General features: G+C 43.7%; 1 protein-coding gene across 2 annotated transcripts in view; it reads right to left on the reverse strand.

The window, feature by feature from the left end:
- col5a1 (procollagen, type V, alpha 1) overlaps window positions 1-21,365 on the reverse strand; it is a 72,877-nt gene that overhangs the window by 32,389 nt on the left and 19,123 nt on the right. For both annotated transcript variants that reach the window (XM_062412594.1, XM_062412593.1), the window contains exons 3-12: window positions 18,321-18,534; window positions 17,703-17,865; window positions 7,044-7,175; window positions 5,608-5,709; window positions 5,042-5,515; window positions 4,188-4,730; window positions 4,021-4,077; window positions 2,177-2,218; window positions 1,505-1,567; window positions 1,311-1,385 (exon numbers count right to left, since the gene is read on the reverse strand). In XM_062412594.1, the coding sequence (XP_062268578.1) occupies window positions 1,311-1,385; window positions 1,505-1,567; window positions 2,177-2,218; window positions 4,021-4,077; window positions 4,188-4,730; window positions 5,042-5,515; window positions 5,608-5,709; window positions 7,044-7,175; window positions 17,703-17,865; window positions 18,321-18,534 (1,865 nt within the window). The remainder of the gene's footprint in view (window positions 1-1,310; window positions 1,386-1,504; window positions 1,568-2,176; window positions 2,219-4,020; window positions 4,078-4,187; window positions 4,731-5,041; window positions 5,516-5,607; window positions 5,710-7,043; window positions 7,176-17,702; window positions 17,866-18,320; window positions 18,535-21,365) is intronic.

Here is a 21,365-nt window from a genome sequence, read left to right on the forward strand (position 1 = left end):
GTGATGAGCAGGCACTGCACCACAGGAGAATATCCAGGGCTGGGTGGTGTGAAAATGTTCAGAGACCAGGCGTCTCGGTTTGAGTGACAGAGCTCAGTCCTCGGGAGGCTGACATCTGGTTGGTTTATAGATGTACAGCAGCACGCCAGAGGAATACTGTGAATTTCACAATCAGTGAAGCATTGTTGCCAAGAATCAAATTCACGACTGTTGATTCAGAACATCAGGGCTGAGTCCCATCGAAGCATCCTAAATCCAACAGTTACTTCTCCGATGGAGATTTTTTCTGTCGGAGAAGTAACTGTGGGATTGTTTCTGTCTCACTCATTCTTTACGTCATTTCATTTAAAATGTTCCTCCGCAACTTCAAACTTTGAACAGAATGTTCTTCCACAGCAAGTTGTTAACTGGAAAAGCAGAGAACGAGAAAAAAAAAACTCTAGTGGGAATTACATTATGTTTTTTCCACATAGCACAGAGGATGCATCGCTGCTGTATAAATCGCTGCAGTGGAAAAACGCATAGGAAGATTTGCCAATAAATCCTGGTGTGTCAATTCCATGATACAAAGTTTCTTTGGTGAAACAACAATGCACGTTTCTCATTAGGCCTGGACCTCAAGGAATCGGGTTTCAAGTCGCGACTCCCTGCCAGTGGACGCACCAGAACAACTGGAGTTCCTGTCCAGACAGAGCCCGCCACATGGCTCGGGCCAGACAGCTCCGTGCAGCTCTGAAACTCCAGCTTCAAATCTGCACAACTAATCAGGCCCGACAGCGACGGTGTCAAGTCTTCCAAGAAAGAAAAGAGCAAGAAGGCAGACGGCATAGGAAGTAGTTAGGACGTCTGTGTAAGTGCTGCGGAGGACTGCGCTGCTTTGCTTCCTGTCTAAAGCTCGACAACTTCCTGAAGCCACCTGATAGCTTAAATTTTGGCTGAGGAATGTGGAAAACAGACATAATATGTAGATTTGCATAGATGGAGTCAGAACACACTATAGGTGAATTATTAAACACACCACAAGGGGCCGCTTAAGTACATATTTACATTACACAATATTTTCACAGCCATGAACATCCATCAATAATGATTTCAAAGGAAGCCTCCCTTCATTCCAGGAGACTGTGTATACCACAGTCAAGAGTTATTGATAAAACAGAGAAGCATGCATCATACAATGCTTTGAACACAGCCAAACAAGGATATGAAACCACTATGAAAAATGTTTCAGCTTTTTCCCACTCTAATAATAGAGTGGGAATACTGTTTTGCTAATTTAAACCAACTTTTAACAACTGTAATTTACTTACAGGCAGCATCAAGACAGTGCCAGGGGGTCCTGGCAGACCATCAGCACCAGGGAGACCGGAACGACCCGGAGGACCCTAGGCCGGAAAATAACAAGCACAAGCACACACAGAGGTTGATGGAGAGAAAGAAATGACAAAGAATTCTGTATTTTAATAACCCTGCAAATCTGTGAGACATTACAGTTCAAACTCACCCTCTCTCCAACATCTCCAGGACTGCCTGGTGAGCCAGAGGAACCCGGGGGTCCTGGCAGGCCCTATTTTCAAGCAAAAGATCTCATTGGACTCCCATACATACATAAGTGAACAGTCATATTCGCTCCGCTAAAATTTCTCGACTTTATCTTGCAAAGTGGTCACACATGGGGGAAAGGAATGCATGAGGCAATGTGGGGCAGCCTGTCGAGTTGTAAATCCTTTTGTGAGGCGCTCTTTTTTTATTTGTTTACAACTCGATGCCTTAGTGGCTCGCCTCTGTGGGACTCCATCTGCAAGGTGTCAGGAGCAACTGTGTCTGGGAAAAAATAAAATCTTCCTAGATAAATAACTAAGTTCCTCCAACATCTGCGGAAAGTCCATATCTCTTCAGGGGAAACTGCTTTGGCCACTCCCTTTGCATGAGAAATCCGGCAGGCAGAGCTTCTTTCAGAGGAAGGCTTTAAACTTGAAATTGCAAATTCAAATGTGTAAACTGTCTAAAACAATAGCGGATGTAAATTGTTATCAGCTTTTATTTTATGGACACAGATCACAAAGAAAATGCCAGTGATTGAAAGGCACACATGGGAAAAAGAAGGATTTGATCAAACAGAGGAAATGGAGAGGGAGAGGCTGAGGGTGACATAATTTGTGACAGATTGACTTACTGTTGGCCCTTCAGGCCCAGGCGGACCCTCCACCAACATTCCCTGAAACAGAAAAAACACCAAAAAAATCATCAGAAACCATAAAATTCCCTGAAACTTTCTCATGTCCTCAACATTGCCCTTGTCCATTAACACACAGCTTCGGTTAAAGCCTTAAATGACCATGAATATGTGTTCCAACACAGCTGCCTGGCAACTTTCTACCTCTGTGTCTTTGCAGATTTAATAGACATTCCTGCCTGTCATTTCAGTTTCATGCTCTCAATTAATCCACGGAGAACAGGAGAGTGACTGCAGAGACGCCGAGACGAAGAAGGTCTCAGGAGCTCGCCTTCCTGGACGAACTAAGTGAAGCACAATTTGTTACCTCGCCAAAGAGGGGATGTTTTCATCTGTGTTTGTTTGTCACTTCGGATTACGCATTAAACTACTGATTGGATGTGATATGGGTCAGGGAAAAACCCACACAATGTGGGTGCAGATTTAGATCAGCAGTTGGAACCAGGATTACATTTTTTTTCCTTCACTTATTTTAACAATTCAAGATAGGGGGCTTTCTCTGCTCCAAATCATTTCATTTGTTTCTAATAGAGAATTTCATGGATCTTGATTTTAAGAAATACGTTTAGGGGACTGACATGAATGTGTGCAATTTGGTGCAGAATAAATCCAAATGAAGTGAATTTAATTGTTTTTCATAAGGGGACTGTTGGGCCTTGGGAGAGGTAGGCATTCTTGTTTAATACTGTAAGTAATTTGTGTATGCATGTGCCTGTTATGTGAAATACATTCACTGTAGTGTTCCTACACCATATGCACGGTCCCTGCAGTGAAACGCAGCACGCCATCTCAGCTCGGTGTGGACTTGCAGGCACATTGTCGCAGCTCTGCGGCTGCAGACATATTGCTTTGTTTGTTTGTGCTTGTGGTAACATTTTGCTTCCTGCTTTGTTATGGAGGACAGAAACCCACACATTATCCAAACTCATGTCAATTATGTGATCTCAGCTTTTGTTTCTTCCTTTTTTTTCAGTCAACCCCCAAGCTCTACTGCACCCTTGAGCGATTTCATCATAAAACCTACCCCATCTGATCTTTTTGACACTCCCTGGGTTATGCCTCTATTTTGCCTGCAGTCTGTGCTGGGAAAATGGGCTGAACCTCGAGGGAGGCGGAAAAAGAGACGAGAGACGAGAGACTGGGTGGTAGTGTGAACTCAAAGTTGTTGGAGTCCTCAAACACACTCACACGCATAAGCAAACGGTCATGGAGGATATGGCCGTCCGTCCTGCTCTCACATATAAACACAAAGACACTTACTCACTGAGGCTTGTATACTCAGTGGAGCTCGGTGACAGTTGTTTGAAGTGAAACAGCTGTAGCTGTGTATATACTGTAGCTGTGCATGTAAATGTAAATTCCTCCTGCGCCTGATGCACGTTTGGCAACACACAAAAGAGTCCCCATGTTCACAATGTCACCTGTATGTGAGAATGAGGGTTGGATGTTTCCCACCTGTTTGTATTTAGACAAAGGCTAAGAGAGGATGGGGAAAAAGCTTTTGTTCGGCTTGGACTTCTCCTGTTTACACACTACCCACTCTGTGTTTAGAGATTATTGACAATCCTTGCATGGCCATTCTTGAGATGTTTATGCTGGTGTCCCAATGACCAATCCTTACCCATGGACACTATGGGAAAGTTCTTGTGTGAGGGTTTTAGGCCTCGGGATTCAGAAGTGAGGGGTGGCTTGTGTTTAGATGGGGATCACACATATGTATTTGGAGATATAAACATCCGCCCATATGCAGCCTACATCTGCTGTTCAAACAGCGATCTACTCACAGGCTCAATAACAGCAGGCTCTCCCTTCTGTCCCTTCTCGCCACGCGCTCCATCGACCTGCACACCAAACACAAAGGCACACACATGATCAGCCTCTCTCCTCTTCGTCAGCATCATCATGCAATCTTCCTCATCTTGAGGATCTTTTCATCCCATGAAATTTTCACCTGTCCGTAATACTCATCGGTCTCAGCAGGCAGCTTGCGCCCTTTCTCGTAATCCAGGTCGCCATAGGCATTGGTGTCATAGTTGTCCAAATCATAGTCGCTGATGTGCTCCTCCGTGAACTCATCTTGGTCTGTGTAGTCTCCTTCACCCTCAACGCCAAGGCCTTTTCCGGTGGCGATGGATCCCCCAGCTCCAGTGCCCGCGCTGGCTGATCCGCCTCCAGCAGCGGAAGATCCTCCCACAGAGACAGAGCTTCCTCCAGCAGAGCCACCTCCAATGTTGATGGTGGAGCTGCTGCTGCCCCCGCCGGCACCGATCTGCACAGAGCTGCTGCTGCTTCCGCCGCCGCCGCCACCACTGGCAAGGACTGTGCTGCTGCTTCCGCCTCCTCCACCACCGATATTTACAGTGCTACTGCTGCTGCTGGTGCCTCCGTCACCACCATCGAGGATCCCTGTACGGCTGCTGCCACCTCCACCAGTGTTGTAATCGTCCACATTATATTCATATCCATCGCCATAGTTATCGTAGGAGGTTTCGACCTGTAAAAATAGATATATTTTAGAAGCAAAATATTACAGTATAAAAATGAAGACGATAATATAAGTGGATGAAAGCATACGCAACACAAGGTTTGACTTAATAGGAAATTATATGCAAGCATTTATTCCTTCTACGGTGAGATTTTCAAATACATACTGCCATAATGAAGGGCTCCACTTAAATATCTCAAACATTAACACATGTGCAGGTAGACCTTGCATACAGGATAAAATAAAGTAACTCATATCTTAAATGGGTTTTTGAACACATAAATACATCTTTGAACCTAGTGTCATTAAAGTCAACTTACTGCTGTCCCATTGGCGATGACGGTCGTAGCGCCTGCAGTTCCCCTGGTGATCACGCTACTTTCGATGGCGTCCCCTGTGCTCAAGTCGATCTTTCCGCCTGCGCCCAGATCCAGCTCACCCCCGGTGCCGATGCTGGTGACGGTAACGCGTCGGGTATTGTCATCGTCCGGTGTCGCCGTGGCCTCGTCGTAGTAGGTCCCGTAGTTATCGTAGCCGTCGTAGCTGGTCTCCTCTCCGTAGGCGTCCCCTCCCCCGGCAGCAGTGCCGGACGAGCTGGACGATGAGCTGCTGGACGAGCCGGCAGACGAGCCAGCGGATGAGCCTGCTGATGAGCCAGTGGATGAACCAGCGGATGAGCCAGCGGATGAGCTCGTGGAGATGGCAGTCAGGACTTTGCGGTCGATGCCACTACCAGTGCCGCTCAGAGCCTCCTCCACTGAGGTCACCACTGTGTCTCCATCTGATCCTGTCACCTGTGGGCCATAGATGATATTGTTGTCAGCTACTTTTGGTGCATTTTAAATAGAATAATCAATCTGGGTCAAAACGTGCATCAGGAGACTACCTTGACTTCTTTTGTGGTCTCTGTATCGCCGGTTGATTCGTAAGGCTTGCCATCCACGTCCTCATAGTAAGGGTATTCATAATAGTAGCTGTCCTCTGTGTTCTAAAGGAGAAAAATATTACACTTGGGTTGAGACAAAGAGACTGAGGGAGAAAGAATCAGTATCAATTATTAAAAACACGACTTCTTAAATATGATCCACTGCTCTGCGGCTGCCGGCTGGCTGATGCATGTGCACCAGGCAGCCCATCGATCAGTAGCACACAGGAATGCCTTACACATGCTGAAACCTCATGCTTTATCTCCCTGTTGCAACATGTTACGACTGAATGACAAATTACTTTTCCACAGAAATTTTTCTAAACGTATATATGTCACCCATCTTTAGAAAAGAAGGAAACAACAGGTCAAGTTTTTGTGTAGCTTGCAGCCATATTGACAGGCCCCAGCACAAGAGTAAAAACGAGAAGAGGAAGAGCTTCCTGTCCATCTTGTAACACTTCTCTGACACGCCTTTAATTAGCATGCGCACAGTGTGCTGGTATTTAATGTGGAAAACAGCGCGTTGCAGGCTTCGGCAGGCACTGTCATCATTCCTGAACATTATTAAGTGAATGCAAAGCCTGGGAGCACCATTCTTCCACTCAGTTCTTTCCTCTGGCAAAGATCTGAGCCTTAGAGACAATTATAGATTAAGGGAAATGAACTTCCTTGAGCAGGGTCAGTCATGAGTGCTCATGTGTCTCTTTATCTTGACTTTACAGTGTATTGTATTTTGCTACATGCAAATTTCACCAAAACTACATCTAGTACCTTCACATAAATGTCCCATTGATTTTCTCTATTGCCATTTCAGAAAGAGTTTCACATCTAAAACTAGAACCAGGCTGACCAGCTACAAGATGAATTGAACGTGACAATTAAACATTTTCCGTTTGGGTTAGGGTTCAGATTAAGCTTGACATCAGAGGTACAAGTCTATGTACAGTGAAGGAACTACGCATCCCATAAGCCGTTGGATATAACCTTTCCAATGACTTCTAACACGCTTCCTATAATTGAACATCGTTGTTTAAAGAGTGTTGTAATATGTATCTTCTATGTTTGCATATAGAGTTTAATATAATGTAGTAACCTTGTGTAGTGACAGAACAATTCGATTGAAGCCAATCTTTCGCGACTGTCGGTATTCATGCAGACTTGTGGCTTCTACAGGAGAACATAACTTTGTTTCACATTCTCATAGCTTGTGCTAATTCTACCTTGGATGGTCAAAACATTTTGGTTAATAATAAAAATCTAAATTCTGAAAATGTATGGAGTTTTTATTTCTGGAACCACACTGTTGATCTATATGGTCTGTATTGTGTTTACAAAGCTGAACTTTAAGTTTAGAGCTTAAAGAAGTTAAACTTAAGATGAGACATTTTACTCACATATTCATCTGTGTTGGGGTCCTGGGCCTGAGGCTGATCGGGCATTGGCACTTCGCAGTCAGGGCTGTAGTGCTCACAGTAGTCATAGGCAGCACGATGGTCTGCTACAATCATCAGCTGCTGGATGTCTCCCTGGAAATCACAAGGGAACAGGAAGTCAAGAGACTTGCCGGGCGCAGTTACAAGTCATGCATGTAAATAAACAAGCAAACAGTCATTAGTGAGAGACATCGCGGTCTCACAATCGGTCACCAGTGGAGGAGGGCGGTGATGAAAAAAGAAAGAAAAGGAAATAAAGAGGAGGGAGAACATCTGCCTGCAGCATTATCGCATCCAGAACAGGCCTGAAACTAGGTCGAGGCAGGGGGAATCTCAGGGTGACTGCATGATGAAGAACTTTGTCCGAGGTCCAGGAGTGAGACAAGCAGAACATGGAACAACTGACTAACTCACACAATAAAACACACACAAACTCCGAGCAGATCTTCAACAAGATGAATGAGTTTAAACAAGACAAATAAGCCCAGCCGGAGATCTGAATGGGACATGAGTGTTTCCACCCTCGAGCTGATTTTGTGAGACGAATGGATAAACTTAGCTCAAGTGACAAGGAGAACATGAGCAGACCTGCAGATACAGATATCTGACCCGAGACGTTTTACTTAAATGTGTGTGTGTGTACTGAGTGGAGGTGCAAGGGGGGGGAGAAAGAACAGTAGCAGAGGTGAGAGGTTTAAAATAAGCGACGGAAAAGAGGAGGTCGACAGAAAAGAAACAACTGAGAAATAGAGAAAAGGGCTCCGAAGGATCCCCGGGCAACATGGGGAGCTGGGTATGTGTGTTTGCCACATGTTTTCTGAACAGAAAGCTCATGGCACCAAAAACGCTGTAATGTATCTTTCCAAACATGTTCTGATCACACTTCAAAAATGCAGTGATGTTGTTCCACATCGATCATCACAGGGTCTACTCAGCTGAAATGAATATACGTCCGGGGGGGGGGATCATGAAGCGGCTTAACTCTTGGAACAGCCCGATGCAGAGCTCGCAGTGTTTTTTATTATGTGCTGTTGCCAAGAGTCTGAAATCGCTCAACATGTCTTCCCAGCTGCAATTCTCCACGGATGGCTCTCGTATTTTTTGACACACAGAAATTGATTGCATTTGTGGTCGAACCAGTGACAGTTCATAAATGAACAACCAATCCTGGCGCTTCGCTAGGAGGTAACACACAAAACATTGTGTCTGGCATCCTTAAGAAAAAGCTTGCAAAACGGTTCACAAGACGATGTTTCCTGCTCCGTCCTTGGCTTATGTTATCAGTGGGGTTTTACGGTGAATGCAAGAAAACAAATCCCACTACTTCCTCCGAGACCCAAAGGGCTGGATTGGCCATTACCCAACTCCCCCAGCTAGGAACTCCTGAGCTCCCAGGAAACATTCAAATGGCTACCTTTCAGCCAATTGTCCAAAAAACACAATGTGTGAGGAGGCCAGAGACTTGGTATCATTTTCAACAGTCTGTCCTCCTCATGCTGGCGCGACCGTGTGTCACAGCTGCACAGAAAGGGGACGATGGGAGTGCAATGTTTGAAATGAGGTCACATTGAATTAGGAGTAGGCCCCGTGTACAACAAAACAGGCCTGCCGTCTGCGACTGTTACCCTATTCACATAACATTCTTCTGCCTTTATTTTTCCCCGATGCTCTCTTTTTTTCTTTTCTTCATCTCCCACAGGGGCCGGGGGAATGTCAGCGTGGATCCTGATCACAAGCAGTTTGATCCTAATTTCACCAAGATGAGATAATTAATCATACACCTAAGAATTAATGAGAACATCCCAGGAACACTGGGAGCAGTGTGGAAGAACTTGCTTAATGATGTGTGACAAGAGAAGGAATGAGGCAAGCGGATGCCCGAAAAAGAAAGAAGTGTTGCGTTATATGGGTCATATTGACGCTGGGAAAGCTGATGGCTTAGGCTGAAGGTATATGAGAAGGGGGGAAAGGGATGAGAAAATGCTGGATAGACAATGTACTGAGGTGTTTTGCTCTGTTAAAAGTTCTTGACTAGAAAAAGAACTGAACACTGCACAAAACCAAATTCAGACGGATACAAAACAAGATTGCATTTGGATTTAATCGGTCAAAATCGATGCAGCCGACTCAGAGATATCCACAGTTTTTCAATTAACGTGGGTTAATCTCCAAGAACATGGGCTCCTTAATCTCCCTTAATGTCATTTATTAGTGACTCTTCATTAGAGCTTCCCTTCATGTTAATTGCTAATGCTATCAACCTCCACACACAGTCTCTCTCTTGTTGAAATGTATTGTCTTTTCAAAGGCGGTTAAATCAATGGTACACCTAAAGGTTTCCGCAGATAATTAAAAATATTATTTACCTACTAATTCCACACACGTCTCTGTCTGTAGATGGAACGCAACAATTAAGTAAATCATTTGAACTTATATAAGCAAAACACATGACAACACCACAGTTAGTGTTTGAGGAGGACTCACTAATGAGGAAGAATAATTCTGAAGTAGCTCCGAAGGATGCAGTCTGCAGTGTATGCAAAGATGCAAAAGTAGTACATAGTAGTCAATCAGTTTTCCCTGATTGTTTCATTTCTATCCATCATCTTCACACATATGATATAAAAGGCACAGGCTACAGTGCATTTGTTCAAATGAAAGCTGCTACACCTTCACAGTGAAACTATTGTCGAAGTCTTGAGCCACCCGACAACCGCTGAAGCTGCTTCTGATTTCCTCCCTTCGAGCCAGAGCTGCTCCTTTCACCGCAGGGTGCTAGACGGACCGTGGTGCCAAAATGTTAAATAAGATGCTGTTTGACAGATGTAGGGAAACACTAAATATTCCTATACGGTACCCACTGCATACTAATGCAAATATATTAATTTGTTATTAAGTATTTAGTCTTCTGGCAGTCAATGGTCAACACGGTACAGCAGCACATTTGAAGCATGGCATTATACTCCCTTAGAGACTATGGGAGCTACCTTTCTATATTTTGCAGAGTCAAGGATTCAGCATGTGATAAGGGTGACCAGAACATTTATGCTAAAAAAAAACTGGAAATTATAGATTATTTTTCACCTCAGAATTCCCAGATGGAAGCCGGTGTGCAAACAAAATACATAGTGCATCATACACAGGCATAAGCAAACCCAGACCCAATCACAGCAGACGCAAAGAAAAGACAAATCCCTGGAATTATAGAATCACATCCAAACCCAAGAGGGGAGCTATAAAAGACAACCAATCAGCTCTCCTCTTTGAGAAGGGACAGTGACATGTGGCACATCAGAGTGGTGCTTAAGGCGGAATTTTCAGACAATAACAGGGCTGCGGCTGTCAGCATCTCCCTGGACTCTGCTGAAATACGATTCAGCTCCTGGCCAGTGCTCTCCTCATGCCGCACTCCGGCAGAAAGGCCATTCACCTGTGGCTGCGAGCGATGGAAGACTTCACTGGACATCACTTTCATGTGAAAGACACAATATAAGATTGCAAGGTTGCAACTTGTAACAAGATTACCGAAGCAGAACAACTGGATTCTGATCAATAACAATCTATCGTTTCAATATTACACAGAACCTCGCCCTGTTTCCCCCCCCCCCCCCCCCCCCCACACACACACACACACCACTCCCTGCTGGATGTTCTGGTTGTGTCCAAATGGTGGCAGGAGAGTGCTCTAGTGAGCACAGAGACAAACATCTGTCTACATCTGAACCTGACCCACAATCACGTAGAGTAGACTGAGTTCACTGTTCCCTCTTGTGAATTAAAAGATATGATGCATGAGCCACTAATGTTGATGCATTTTCAAAGATCATCACAACATGATCGGCCTTGAATGTTGCTGAAACTAAATGAACCAAACGCGCACACATGCACATACACACTCATCATCTTTGTCTTCCTCTCTCTTTTCATACACTCACATATTTCAAGCGTGAAGTAAAAGGAGACAAACAAAGGCCTTTTTATTACACTAAGCTCTTGAGGTGATGTCAATGTTGCACTTTCCTGGCTCAGAGCAGCATAAGATGAAACAAACCAGAGACAGCTCATACAGGTTCTGTTTACCTTATGCACCTCAAACAATAAAAAAAGACGGCGGTTTAAAGAAGGAAAATTCAAGTCTCAAGTTTGTCATCATTTCACCAGATGTCAGCAGAGGGATATTGGGTACGGGAGGGTCCCACAGGGCAGGATAAGACTCTGGGAGGTCCAAGATCTAGTTGCTTTTTTTAAGGAGAAATACTTTTTACACCCATGAGCTCTGGGCCAGGTCTCGGTCCCACTGCCAGCCCACACCGGGAACACTCGCAGTCCCAGTGCCTACGCGCTCTCCAGCCTGACCACAGAAATACACACTGCAGTGGTCAGCCCACTGAACAGGGGCCATAAATCAGCACCAACACACACAAAACTACATTTACAAAATAGATCGTAGACATAGCTGTTTGAGTACAAACAAGCAACACACACATGAGAACAAGTGAAGTGCACTTCCAACAAATGTATAATTGCCTTCACCAGACCTCAAGTACATTTTCACCCACATGCACTTTCGCCTCTAGACTGTTGTGCAATCCCAACGCTGAGAGCAGCTGCCAAGAGCAACAGGCCCGTCTGCCACCCCACTTATCCACTACACAGCACCTTAACCATCCCCTCACCTCTTTGATGCTATCCCTGTGTTTGGACCCCGGTCTAGGTCTCCTCTCCCCCTGCCCTCCCCCCATCGCGCTCCCATCTGTGTAAGATTTTTATCCCAAGCCTCCAAAGGCCACGGGCGGCCATATTCCCATTTCCCGTCCTCCTCGGGGTGGTGGAAATTGGAGCGGCTCACCTCACCTAGCAGACGTGGTCTCATGAGTGTTTGGCTTGGCCGTTCGCGGAAGTGCTGAGGGTACACTTTCAGGGGTTGCTGACGCGGTAAAGGAGGAACGGAGGGAATAAAGGTGGCGAAAGACAAACATCTGACATGAATTAGGGATGTTCTCTTAATTATCCATGGTGGAAACTCCATCATCCCTGAGGCTACTGGAGTCTGCTTCACTGCTTAAAATGTATAGAGTGTGCTTTGACAGTGAAGCATGACGTTTGCCTTGTACAAGATAATACAATAAATGTATTATGGCCAAATCCTCATTGGTAATCCACTTGGATCTGTAATAACCCACTATCAATTACAGACTTTTCTTTAAAAAGGTATGCGTCGAGAAACATTTGGATCACAGTATATTTCCCAGATGGGACACATTGTAGTCCGCATATGGGGTTTGAATTCCTCTTAAATTAATGTCAGATGCATCGCTTCCCCCATGAGCGGATTTTATCCTTGTGAAAAATCAAGTCTGAATGAAAATCATACAAACATTGCAGGGAAACTATGGCACTCAGTTGTGCTCAGCCAAGGCAAAACAGTTCCCTAAATATACCTGATAAATTATTCCCTGGGAAAGCATGTTATAATACCACCCTGGATCCATCCCCCTCCCCCTCAACACCAAGACGTTATGTATTCTTGCTCTGCCATAACACATCCTTCCACCAAGTTTCGTGAAAATCCGAGCTGTTTTTCTGAAATCTTGCCAACAAACAGATGGGTGAAAAGTCAGGTACATTTGAAAAAGTTGAACTGAACTTAAGTTACTGAATGTATCTAACAACAATAAAGCAGAGGTCCAGTCAACACTATCCAAACTGTTTCTACCTCTACCTCAGAGACTTCAGCCAAATGAGCTTAAATTAGCTCCTGAATTTGAAAAATCTTCCGTCCAAATGGAACAAGGTGGTGTCGGGTTTCTCTGCAGTTTATTCCCCTTGACAACTGTCAAGTCCTAAATCAGGAATAGCTACTGAGGTAAATATGTCTTTACCTTAGATGACTGAAACGTGTTAAATTGAAGTAATGGGAGGCAGGAAAGACGAGAAGAAAACAGGATGTGTTAAACTCATCATGAAATGCCAACATCGCAGCTCTTAACAAGTACCAAGCTCACGTGTTGCTGGATTTTACTACTTTTTCCTGGCTTTGGATGCAGCAAGGGAGCCCCACATCATCCCTTCCCCATTAAATGCCTCAGTCCCAACTCTTACTCGTATCTCAATGCCTTTACTCCCCCACACTCATTCCATCTCTAATCCTCTTATTTCTCTACATCTAACCTCAATCCTCCTCCTACTATTTTATATCCTCACCCACTCACCCTGACACACGGACAACCTCATCCCCCGTGTTGCTTCAGGCCCGGGACGGCCTATCAGCGGCTACCAAGGAAACCTCTGGATGATGTCACGTGGCATGTGTGCTGTTCCAAGTCTGACATCAGTGGGAAAATATCTCCTCACAATTTCCAGAGTGTGGCCCCAAAGGTTTTAGCTACAAAACCACAACCTCTTGTTTTCTCAACACCGAGACCTTTTTCTGATCCTCAAGCTCTCTAATATACAAAATGTATGTGTTTTTTCTAATACAAACTTTGCTATAGAATCACACATATCAAATCGGGATGACTTTCGAGATCCAGACAATGCTGTGTTCGCATGGCTCCCCTTCGGCTGCTCAGGTTCGCTTAAGGAGGTCCACCTCCCAGATTACCTGAGTGAGGCCAAGTGTTTCGTCCATCCCTTTTTGTGTTCCCTCAGACCCACTGCAGCCATTTGTTTCACTGAGCGTCACTTTAAACTGAGGGATGGGCATTAAGTTCTCTGTGAGTTTTTCTTGGCACATTCTCCAGGAAAACAGACAAATCGGGGGGGACAAGTTCTGCAGATGGAATATGTCAAAGAGGAACCAACTTTCTGAACAACCGAAAAATAAACCCACAAGCTCTACACATCCATGAGGTGTAGCAGCACTGCTTTAAAGTCTGAGGACTGATTTGGATAGATTTTAGGGGTATTAGACAGAATAATGGAGTAATTGGGATCTCATTGCAATATATAAGCAGTGTTTACCATGTAAAATACCCGTCTTCACCCATAATAACTGCTCTGATTACGTTTAGGATCTTCACTGGCACGAGCCACACTACTCTTTTGTAAACCGCTAAGAAAGAAAAATAACATTATGGTAGTTAGAGGCCAGATGCTCTCTCTGCGACCACAAAAACCATGTCAGGAACCACACCACAAACCACCCTCAGCATACAGTAAGTATACGTCTCTCCTGACTGCGGTATGGAAAGAAAAGACCCAGGCGAGTAAAGAGATGCACAAACAGACGGAACTTTACATTTACTCCAATTCTAAGATGTAAAGTCACATCATTTTATCTCTGCCTTTGACTATTAATGGTACGTCCTCTTTACAGAAAATCCTCTTCTTTCTATGAGAAGTTTTGAGATATTATTTTTCTGTCTGGTCTTATTATTTCCTCTTTTGCATTCCGAGACTGAGTGGAAACTGCAGGCTCTCAAGTCAACTGAACTAATCGGCCTGCTGGTGAAATCAAACGTGTTTTCTTTAGTGTGTGTGTGCATGTGTGTGTGTTTTCATGCTCAGCACCTCCTGGTGGTAACTGACTCTGGCAAAAGTCAACATGGGATCCGACTAAACTACAGAGGGGAGAAGGGAGTGAGGGGAGGAGAGAGTGAAAAGAGTACAGGCTGAGCATAATTTGGAAACTATGTGGCATATTTTCCATTTTGTGCACGCACTGGAGCCTGTCCTGTCTCCCAATTGGCAGACGCTCAGCAGGAGGGCTTTAAACATCTCTCCCAAAATATTCGTCTGTTCCCACAGTAACCATTGGACTGTTACCTAGTGATTTAAAGTGTTCCTGTGTCGTCTTAACTTTGAGATCAGTTTTCTCTGGGCAACAATAAAATTAGAGGAAAAAGTAGAGCTGTAGATTAAATAATAGCTATGGCACAAGCATACAAATTTGGACTTATGCCTAAAGCCTCCTTTTTCAACGTGTCCATATGCAAATTCGTATGCATTCCTATGGCAACCTCTGTGATCTCATGTGTTGTAAAGCTCCTCCCATCTGTTTTTTTTTCAGTCTGGGACCTTTTTTTCGCGTTGGATTTTGGACAAACCATGTGCACTTTGTGCTACACAAAATTAGCATAAAACTAACTGACAGCGAAACTGCGTAGTTGTATAATTAAAGAGGAGCAATCAGTTTTACAAATTGTTAATTTCAATAATGTTATTTTGCTACAAAAAAATAAATGGGAAAGTTACATAGATATGGGAGATTCATACACATTCATGAATTTGTATGTATCAAAAGATATATTGATAATATTATCAACATAAATTTGCTTAAACCAGTAATCTAAAAGCAACAAAATAAGTCTTCCAGTCTCGCAATGCATTTCTGTGTGTTGAACACTAGGGAACAAAGTCCATATATGATACGGAATAGTAGATACGAAGAAAAACTGTGTGAAAACGAGAAGTTATCAAATGGTTGAATGCCACATTTTCAATTTTTTTTTTTTTAACATAATCTGTATAACCTTAAAAAATTCCCCTCTTTTCTTCACTCCAGTACCACATCTCACACTTGGGAAAAATGTATGCACACAAAGTATTGTACATACTGAGATACGTCATTTATTTCAATGTAGAAATCCGGATTTAGTCTGTCATTAATGGTTATGAATCAGGGAAAGTTTTATTCTTAGTCTACTATCATGTATCCATGTCCCCCTATAGCTTGGCAGAGCGACTTTAGGGATTGTACAGGGGATGATGTCATGTTTCTTTCTTTTTGTCTGTTCTCGTTGAGCAGCAGTGAGGTTAGAGGTCAGCTGGCTCAGCATCAGTCACATCAGTCAGCCTCTGTTACTAATTATTATTGAGGGCCTCAGCCTTACAGACTAATCCCCCTTTAAACAAGCAAAACTCTGACGGGACAAAGACGACACTATTCCTTGTGCCTTCTGCCTCTCTGTGCATTTTTGCACGTGTGTGCATGTGTGCGTGATAAAGAGCGACAAATATACAGACAAAAGCTTGTTATAGGCAGTATCCAAACAAACTCTGATTCTTCACACTAGGTAAAAGCAAACTGTATTTTATATTATGATGCAGATCAGGTTAAGGCTTCCTGTACTGTCTGGTCAGATTATGATTAATCTCTCATCTCCTGCCACAAAGCTTTTATACACATAAAAAGTGGAGAAAGGAAGAGGAAACCCCCTCACTCGAACAATCAAAACCTGTCATCACTTCCTAAAAAGCTCTGTAAACACAAATGTTGCCCATTTAGAAGATTTAGACAAACAATAAAAGAAATATAACAGTTGGAGAAATATTTTTTAGCTGCTTAGGAGCCACAATAAGGCAAAACTCTTCAAACCGTAACAACAGCTGCAAAGTTGAAATGCAAATGCAGCACAGATGGGAAGGGAATAGAATTGCAGGACATTACATTCTTTTGTGGAAAGTGTGGAATATCTGGCACTTCAAATTAAATTTGATTTGCAATCTTGTGTGGGTGTGTACGAGGGGTAGAATTAGATGTTGGGGGCTCCAAAAGCTAAATCCACACTTCTTTGGAGGATGTGGGTGCCACCATAATCCGTATTCTGTCCTCCATGACAGACAGAACGGGGATTGGTGATGACCATCTTTTGCACCACAGCCATGTGTGTGTACTGTTCTTTAAAGAAGAATCACAATTATTTTTATTTTATTTTCTTTCAGACTTTAAATCAAAGTCAAGTTGGTCCGAGAGAGACTGTTGACTTGTTTTAGATTTAGATAGTATGTGATGGGAAATACAAAAATGCATCAGTCATGAAATCATAAATCTGTTCCCTCATCCCACTTATGGCACCTGTAATTTACCATGGAACCAAATGGACAAAGATGATTGGAAAACTAGGTGAACCTGGCAAAAATCTCTCTAAGCAAACACACAAAGAGTCCTTCAAGCAACAGCAAAGTCCTTCTGATGGTAAATAAATGTATAATTTATTTGGTAAATAAATGGTAAATATATGTATAATTTATTTACCATCTGACACAGCCTGGTACTGCAACTCTGGTATACAGTGCTGGAAAATGACAACCTGCTTTTAAGCATACATTGCACACTAGCAGCCAGAGCTAGAGCTTAGCAATAAGAGCCAACTCGCCATTCTCAGTGTGGACATCATGGCAGAGCCTCCGAAGAAACCAAAGTTGATGTTGTCGGAGGAATTGAAGAGGAGGATAAGTGAAGGTGACAAATTAAGAAACAAAACAAGAATTGATATTTAATTTGTTGGTGAAAGATAAATGAGGCCAAAGGACCAAGAAGAGAAGCCGACTTGCCGTTGTGGTTATTGAGCGATAACTTCAGCTTGTTTGCTATGTTTTGTGCTATTATGCTAGCTTGAATCAGAACAGCGCAAGTGAAGTTATTGATTCGCAAACCCATTTCAATCAAGGTTTTGAAAGTTTGCCAAACAATCGGATGTAATTTAATATCTACTCTGGGTTGAGTGAAGAACAAAAACCTTGACGTGGCCCTTTTCTGATGTGTGGAGCCATGTGAATGGGGAGATTGAGGCGGCAACTTGTATTTACGACATTGAATTATGCGTTCCACCTTTAATAGCCTGGTGATTAAATGCACCTTATCAGCAACATGTAGATAAACAGCACAATGCCTACCTCGAAGACTTCTTCATCAAGTATTCTGGTTCCAAACACTATAATTCCTTTGGTATCGATGATGGGGTTGGGGCTACGGAGCAGCTTCTGGGTGGTCTTCTTTTTACAGTCCAGAATGAGGGTGATGGTCTGCTTGTGCACGCTGATGGCCAGTCGATGCCACCTAGAAAGGGAGGAGGAGTTAATTCACACGCTTACTGGGTTACTTGCTGCCCTGATACACACCGCCAACAGGCTGAAGGCCCCTTTTGTGTCTGGCTTCAAATCTAAATATATCCCATTTTGTTGTGGGGGAGAAAAGGAGCTTAGAACTCTTTTTGTGGACAGGAATGGGTTCTGCACTAGATACACATTTGAGGATACTGCAATCTACATCATGTGTAATATCTAATAGAGGTTTCATGTTGCATAAATATAAATTGCAACAGGTACAGCTGCTTCAGGTGATGGATTATAGGGTTTAGTGCAAACACACTAAACTATCCAGAGACACAACATAAAAGTTCATTAATTAAAGCCCGACACATCCACCTGGACACTGATTACAGGGGGAAGATGCAAAAGGAAAAAAAACAGCCTGACACGCCTTCATGTGCGTTCAGCGACTGGTGAACCTACTTTCCATCAGCTAGATTGACTCCTCTGAAGAGGGGGTAGTCCTCGGGGCTGGGTTTGCCCGTGTGGTCCTCGTACAGGAACACGGGGGATCGTCCCACTTCCAGTCCGAGCTGCTGGATGCCCTGCTCGTTGTACACAGACAACAGGAAGGACTGGCTGCCCTTCCTGGGCTTCACCGTGGCCAAGATGGAAAAGTCCTCTGGGAACACATCACCTGGCAGGACGGATGTCGGGTTGGACAGAGAGACAGATGTTTTAGAGACATAGTTGTAGTTGTTCATCATCATAAAAGGAATCAAATACTTCTAGGCCCAGACTATTTGGTCGAAATGTTGTAATCGTGTAATTTTCTTAAGCAGACGGAGTGCGCTCTTCAGCATCAAGAGCAACTATAAAAGTTATTATTGTTACCTCTAATCGAAAGAGCTGCTAAATAAGCAAAGATAATTGAGATTGGAAAACTGTGATGCCTTTGAGCTCAGAAAGGAAACTATTTGTTAAGTGCGGAGACTGTAACATGAGAGGATTAATCTGAAATGAAGGCCGAAGAGAGAGGAAAAAAAACAAGTTTGAAGCAGAAATGCAAAGTGGGAGCACTTCCAGCACAGTGCAGGATGAGAAGCATAATGACAAAAGCATGTGATCCAGAGAGACTTTGTCGAAGTATCCTTCAAACCCCTCCCCTCAGCTGATCGATCTAACAGACACTGAAACGCTCCAGCAGAGGAAAAAAGGAAATATGATTGAAACTTTTTTACAGGAGAAAGAAGTAAAGACATAATTGGTAATGGAAATCCTAATTTGGTATTTAAACACATGAAAGGGTACAGGAACAGACATGAAAAAGACATGATTTTCCTCCATTTGCTTGGTAGAGCCTCAACTACTTCCTCCATTTTGCTGAGGTGTTTGGAACATCTGCCAGACAGACTCTCTTGCTGGGGCATTCAGGACCCCAGAAAGAGTATGGGACTTTGCGACCAGGTCAGACTTCACTTGAGGCAAATTCTGCTCTCTAATCTTTACGAAAGAGGCGATCTTGACTATTTCAAAACCACTATTGTTATGAGAAGGCGGCTATCTGGATTATCTTTAACATAAATGAAATGACTGGGACTCCAGCAGCAGCTCCTTGCTGTTCAGAGTGAACGGAGCTGATTTCCAGACGACCGGAAAAGAGAGGCAGGGTTTGTGGTTGCAGTGGTTTTGTAGCACCTCGCGCAGCCATTAAACCCCCTTTTTACTCTGCTGTAGGGGTGGAAAATGTGAAATCGGAGCGACTAGGTGGCCAATCCGAAAATGTAGCGGACGACTCAGAGGGAATGCGGTGTGGAAAGCTGAGGTTGGTTAGAGATAGTGGAAAAGGAAAAAAGGGGAAAGAAAAATATTTTGCCACTATTATCCATGTACTTATTCTCTTCTCTTCTTGCTGTCTTTCACTGGGTCAGCATCAAGCCGTCTGTTTGCCTTCCTGTCCTATCTTCCTGCCTTTTCCATCATCCCTTCATTATTGCCAGGCACCGAATCACATCATGCGGAGAGCACATGCCTTGGCGGCGTGCTCCCTCAGGAATTTAGCCTGGCATCATATGAAAAACATTGTCTCTAATTGACAGATGCTTCGACAGCGGGACGGTGAAAGGGGGAGAAGAGAAAAGCCTTCAGAAACATGGAGGGGTTTGAACATCAGACGTGTTACTGTCTGATGCAAAAAGAGAAAGGTGGGGAGAATCAGAAGAGAAACCACGAGTGAGCGTTTGTCTCTACATCGGGTTGCACATGAGTCCCATTCTGTCGCAGAGGCAATGACTCAGCGCTGGCTCAGGACAGGCTGTTTGTGTGGAGGTCAAGGGTCAGCTGAGGGGCAAAAGGGACTCCACGGCACAGAGGGAGAAAGTGGGAGAGCAAAGCAATGAGAATGTACTTACTATATATATATTTTTATTGAACTTAATTTATTGTAATTTTACTTTTTTATTTTAAACTAAAATTGAGAACTGCTTTTTCCAAATTTGAAGTAGTGGTTTTAGATTCAAAATCACACTGTCTCTCAATTTTGTAGCAGCATTTACAACGCAAGGTTTCTCATATGTGGAGTCATGCTTAGGCACTGTTTATCCCCTGTGCCATCGAGGACTGAGATGCCCCTGAATTAAAATTTGAAAAACCTTCCCTTTCAATCTCTCCTCTGGAGCCTGTAACAGAGTGGAGGATTGGGGATGGGGAGGAGGGGGTCATTCAGAAAAGCTCGGGTTTCTCTGGAATGTGTCTCTCACACTGCTACTTAGGCCACCAGATGAGAGATAACTCATTCCTCATTTGGTGTGTGTGTGTGTGGGGGAATGGATAGGCTGGTCGTTTAGACTGGCATCCGACTACAAAGGTCTGGGGATGTCAGCGACTCCAAAACAAGTGTAAACGTCTCAAATGAGGCAACATCCATCATTTCCCCTCAGTATCGGCTTTGTATCTCCATTAAATATTGATCTAGTATGATATACAGTTTATATTTTCTCTTGTAAAAATCTGAGGTAAACAATGAGAAGTGATCGTGAGACATTTGACTTTTTAAGATATAGAAGTTAAAGGAGCTCTAGAGACTGCCCTGCCTCCCCCTCTCAATTTTCTCACCGCTGGTATTTGACATTTACACCTCATTTGCTCTTTTACGTCAACCAAATATATGGCTGAGAACACACAGGCAGTCAGGGGGGGAGCAAAGGGCACAATCTTCTCTCTCTCTGTGTGCGTGCAGGTAAATGAGGTAGAAAGTCTTGTGTCCTATAGTAATTGGTCTTTCAGTCATCGCCATGTCCAAATCCCTCCTTATGTTTAAGACAAGCAACATTCCAGTGGGATTGTGCGTTGCAGCAGAGATGTGTAGCTGACTGTTGGCGTGCAAAAACATTGACATACCTGGACAATGGACAGAGAGGAAGATGGATGGTGTACTGCATGTAGGTGAGCATAATAGGACTCAGGATAGATTTAAATGAAAGGCCTGAAGACATAAGATAAGATACGAGACAAAAATATAGGATTTGA

Source organism: Platichthys flesus, chromosome 19, assembly GCF_949316205.1.
Source record: "Platichthys flesus chromosome 19, fPlaFle2.1, whole genome shotgun sequence".
Lineage (NCBI taxonomy): Eukaryota > Metazoa > Chordata > Actinopteri > Pleuronectiformes > Pleuronectidae > Platichthys > Platichthys flesus.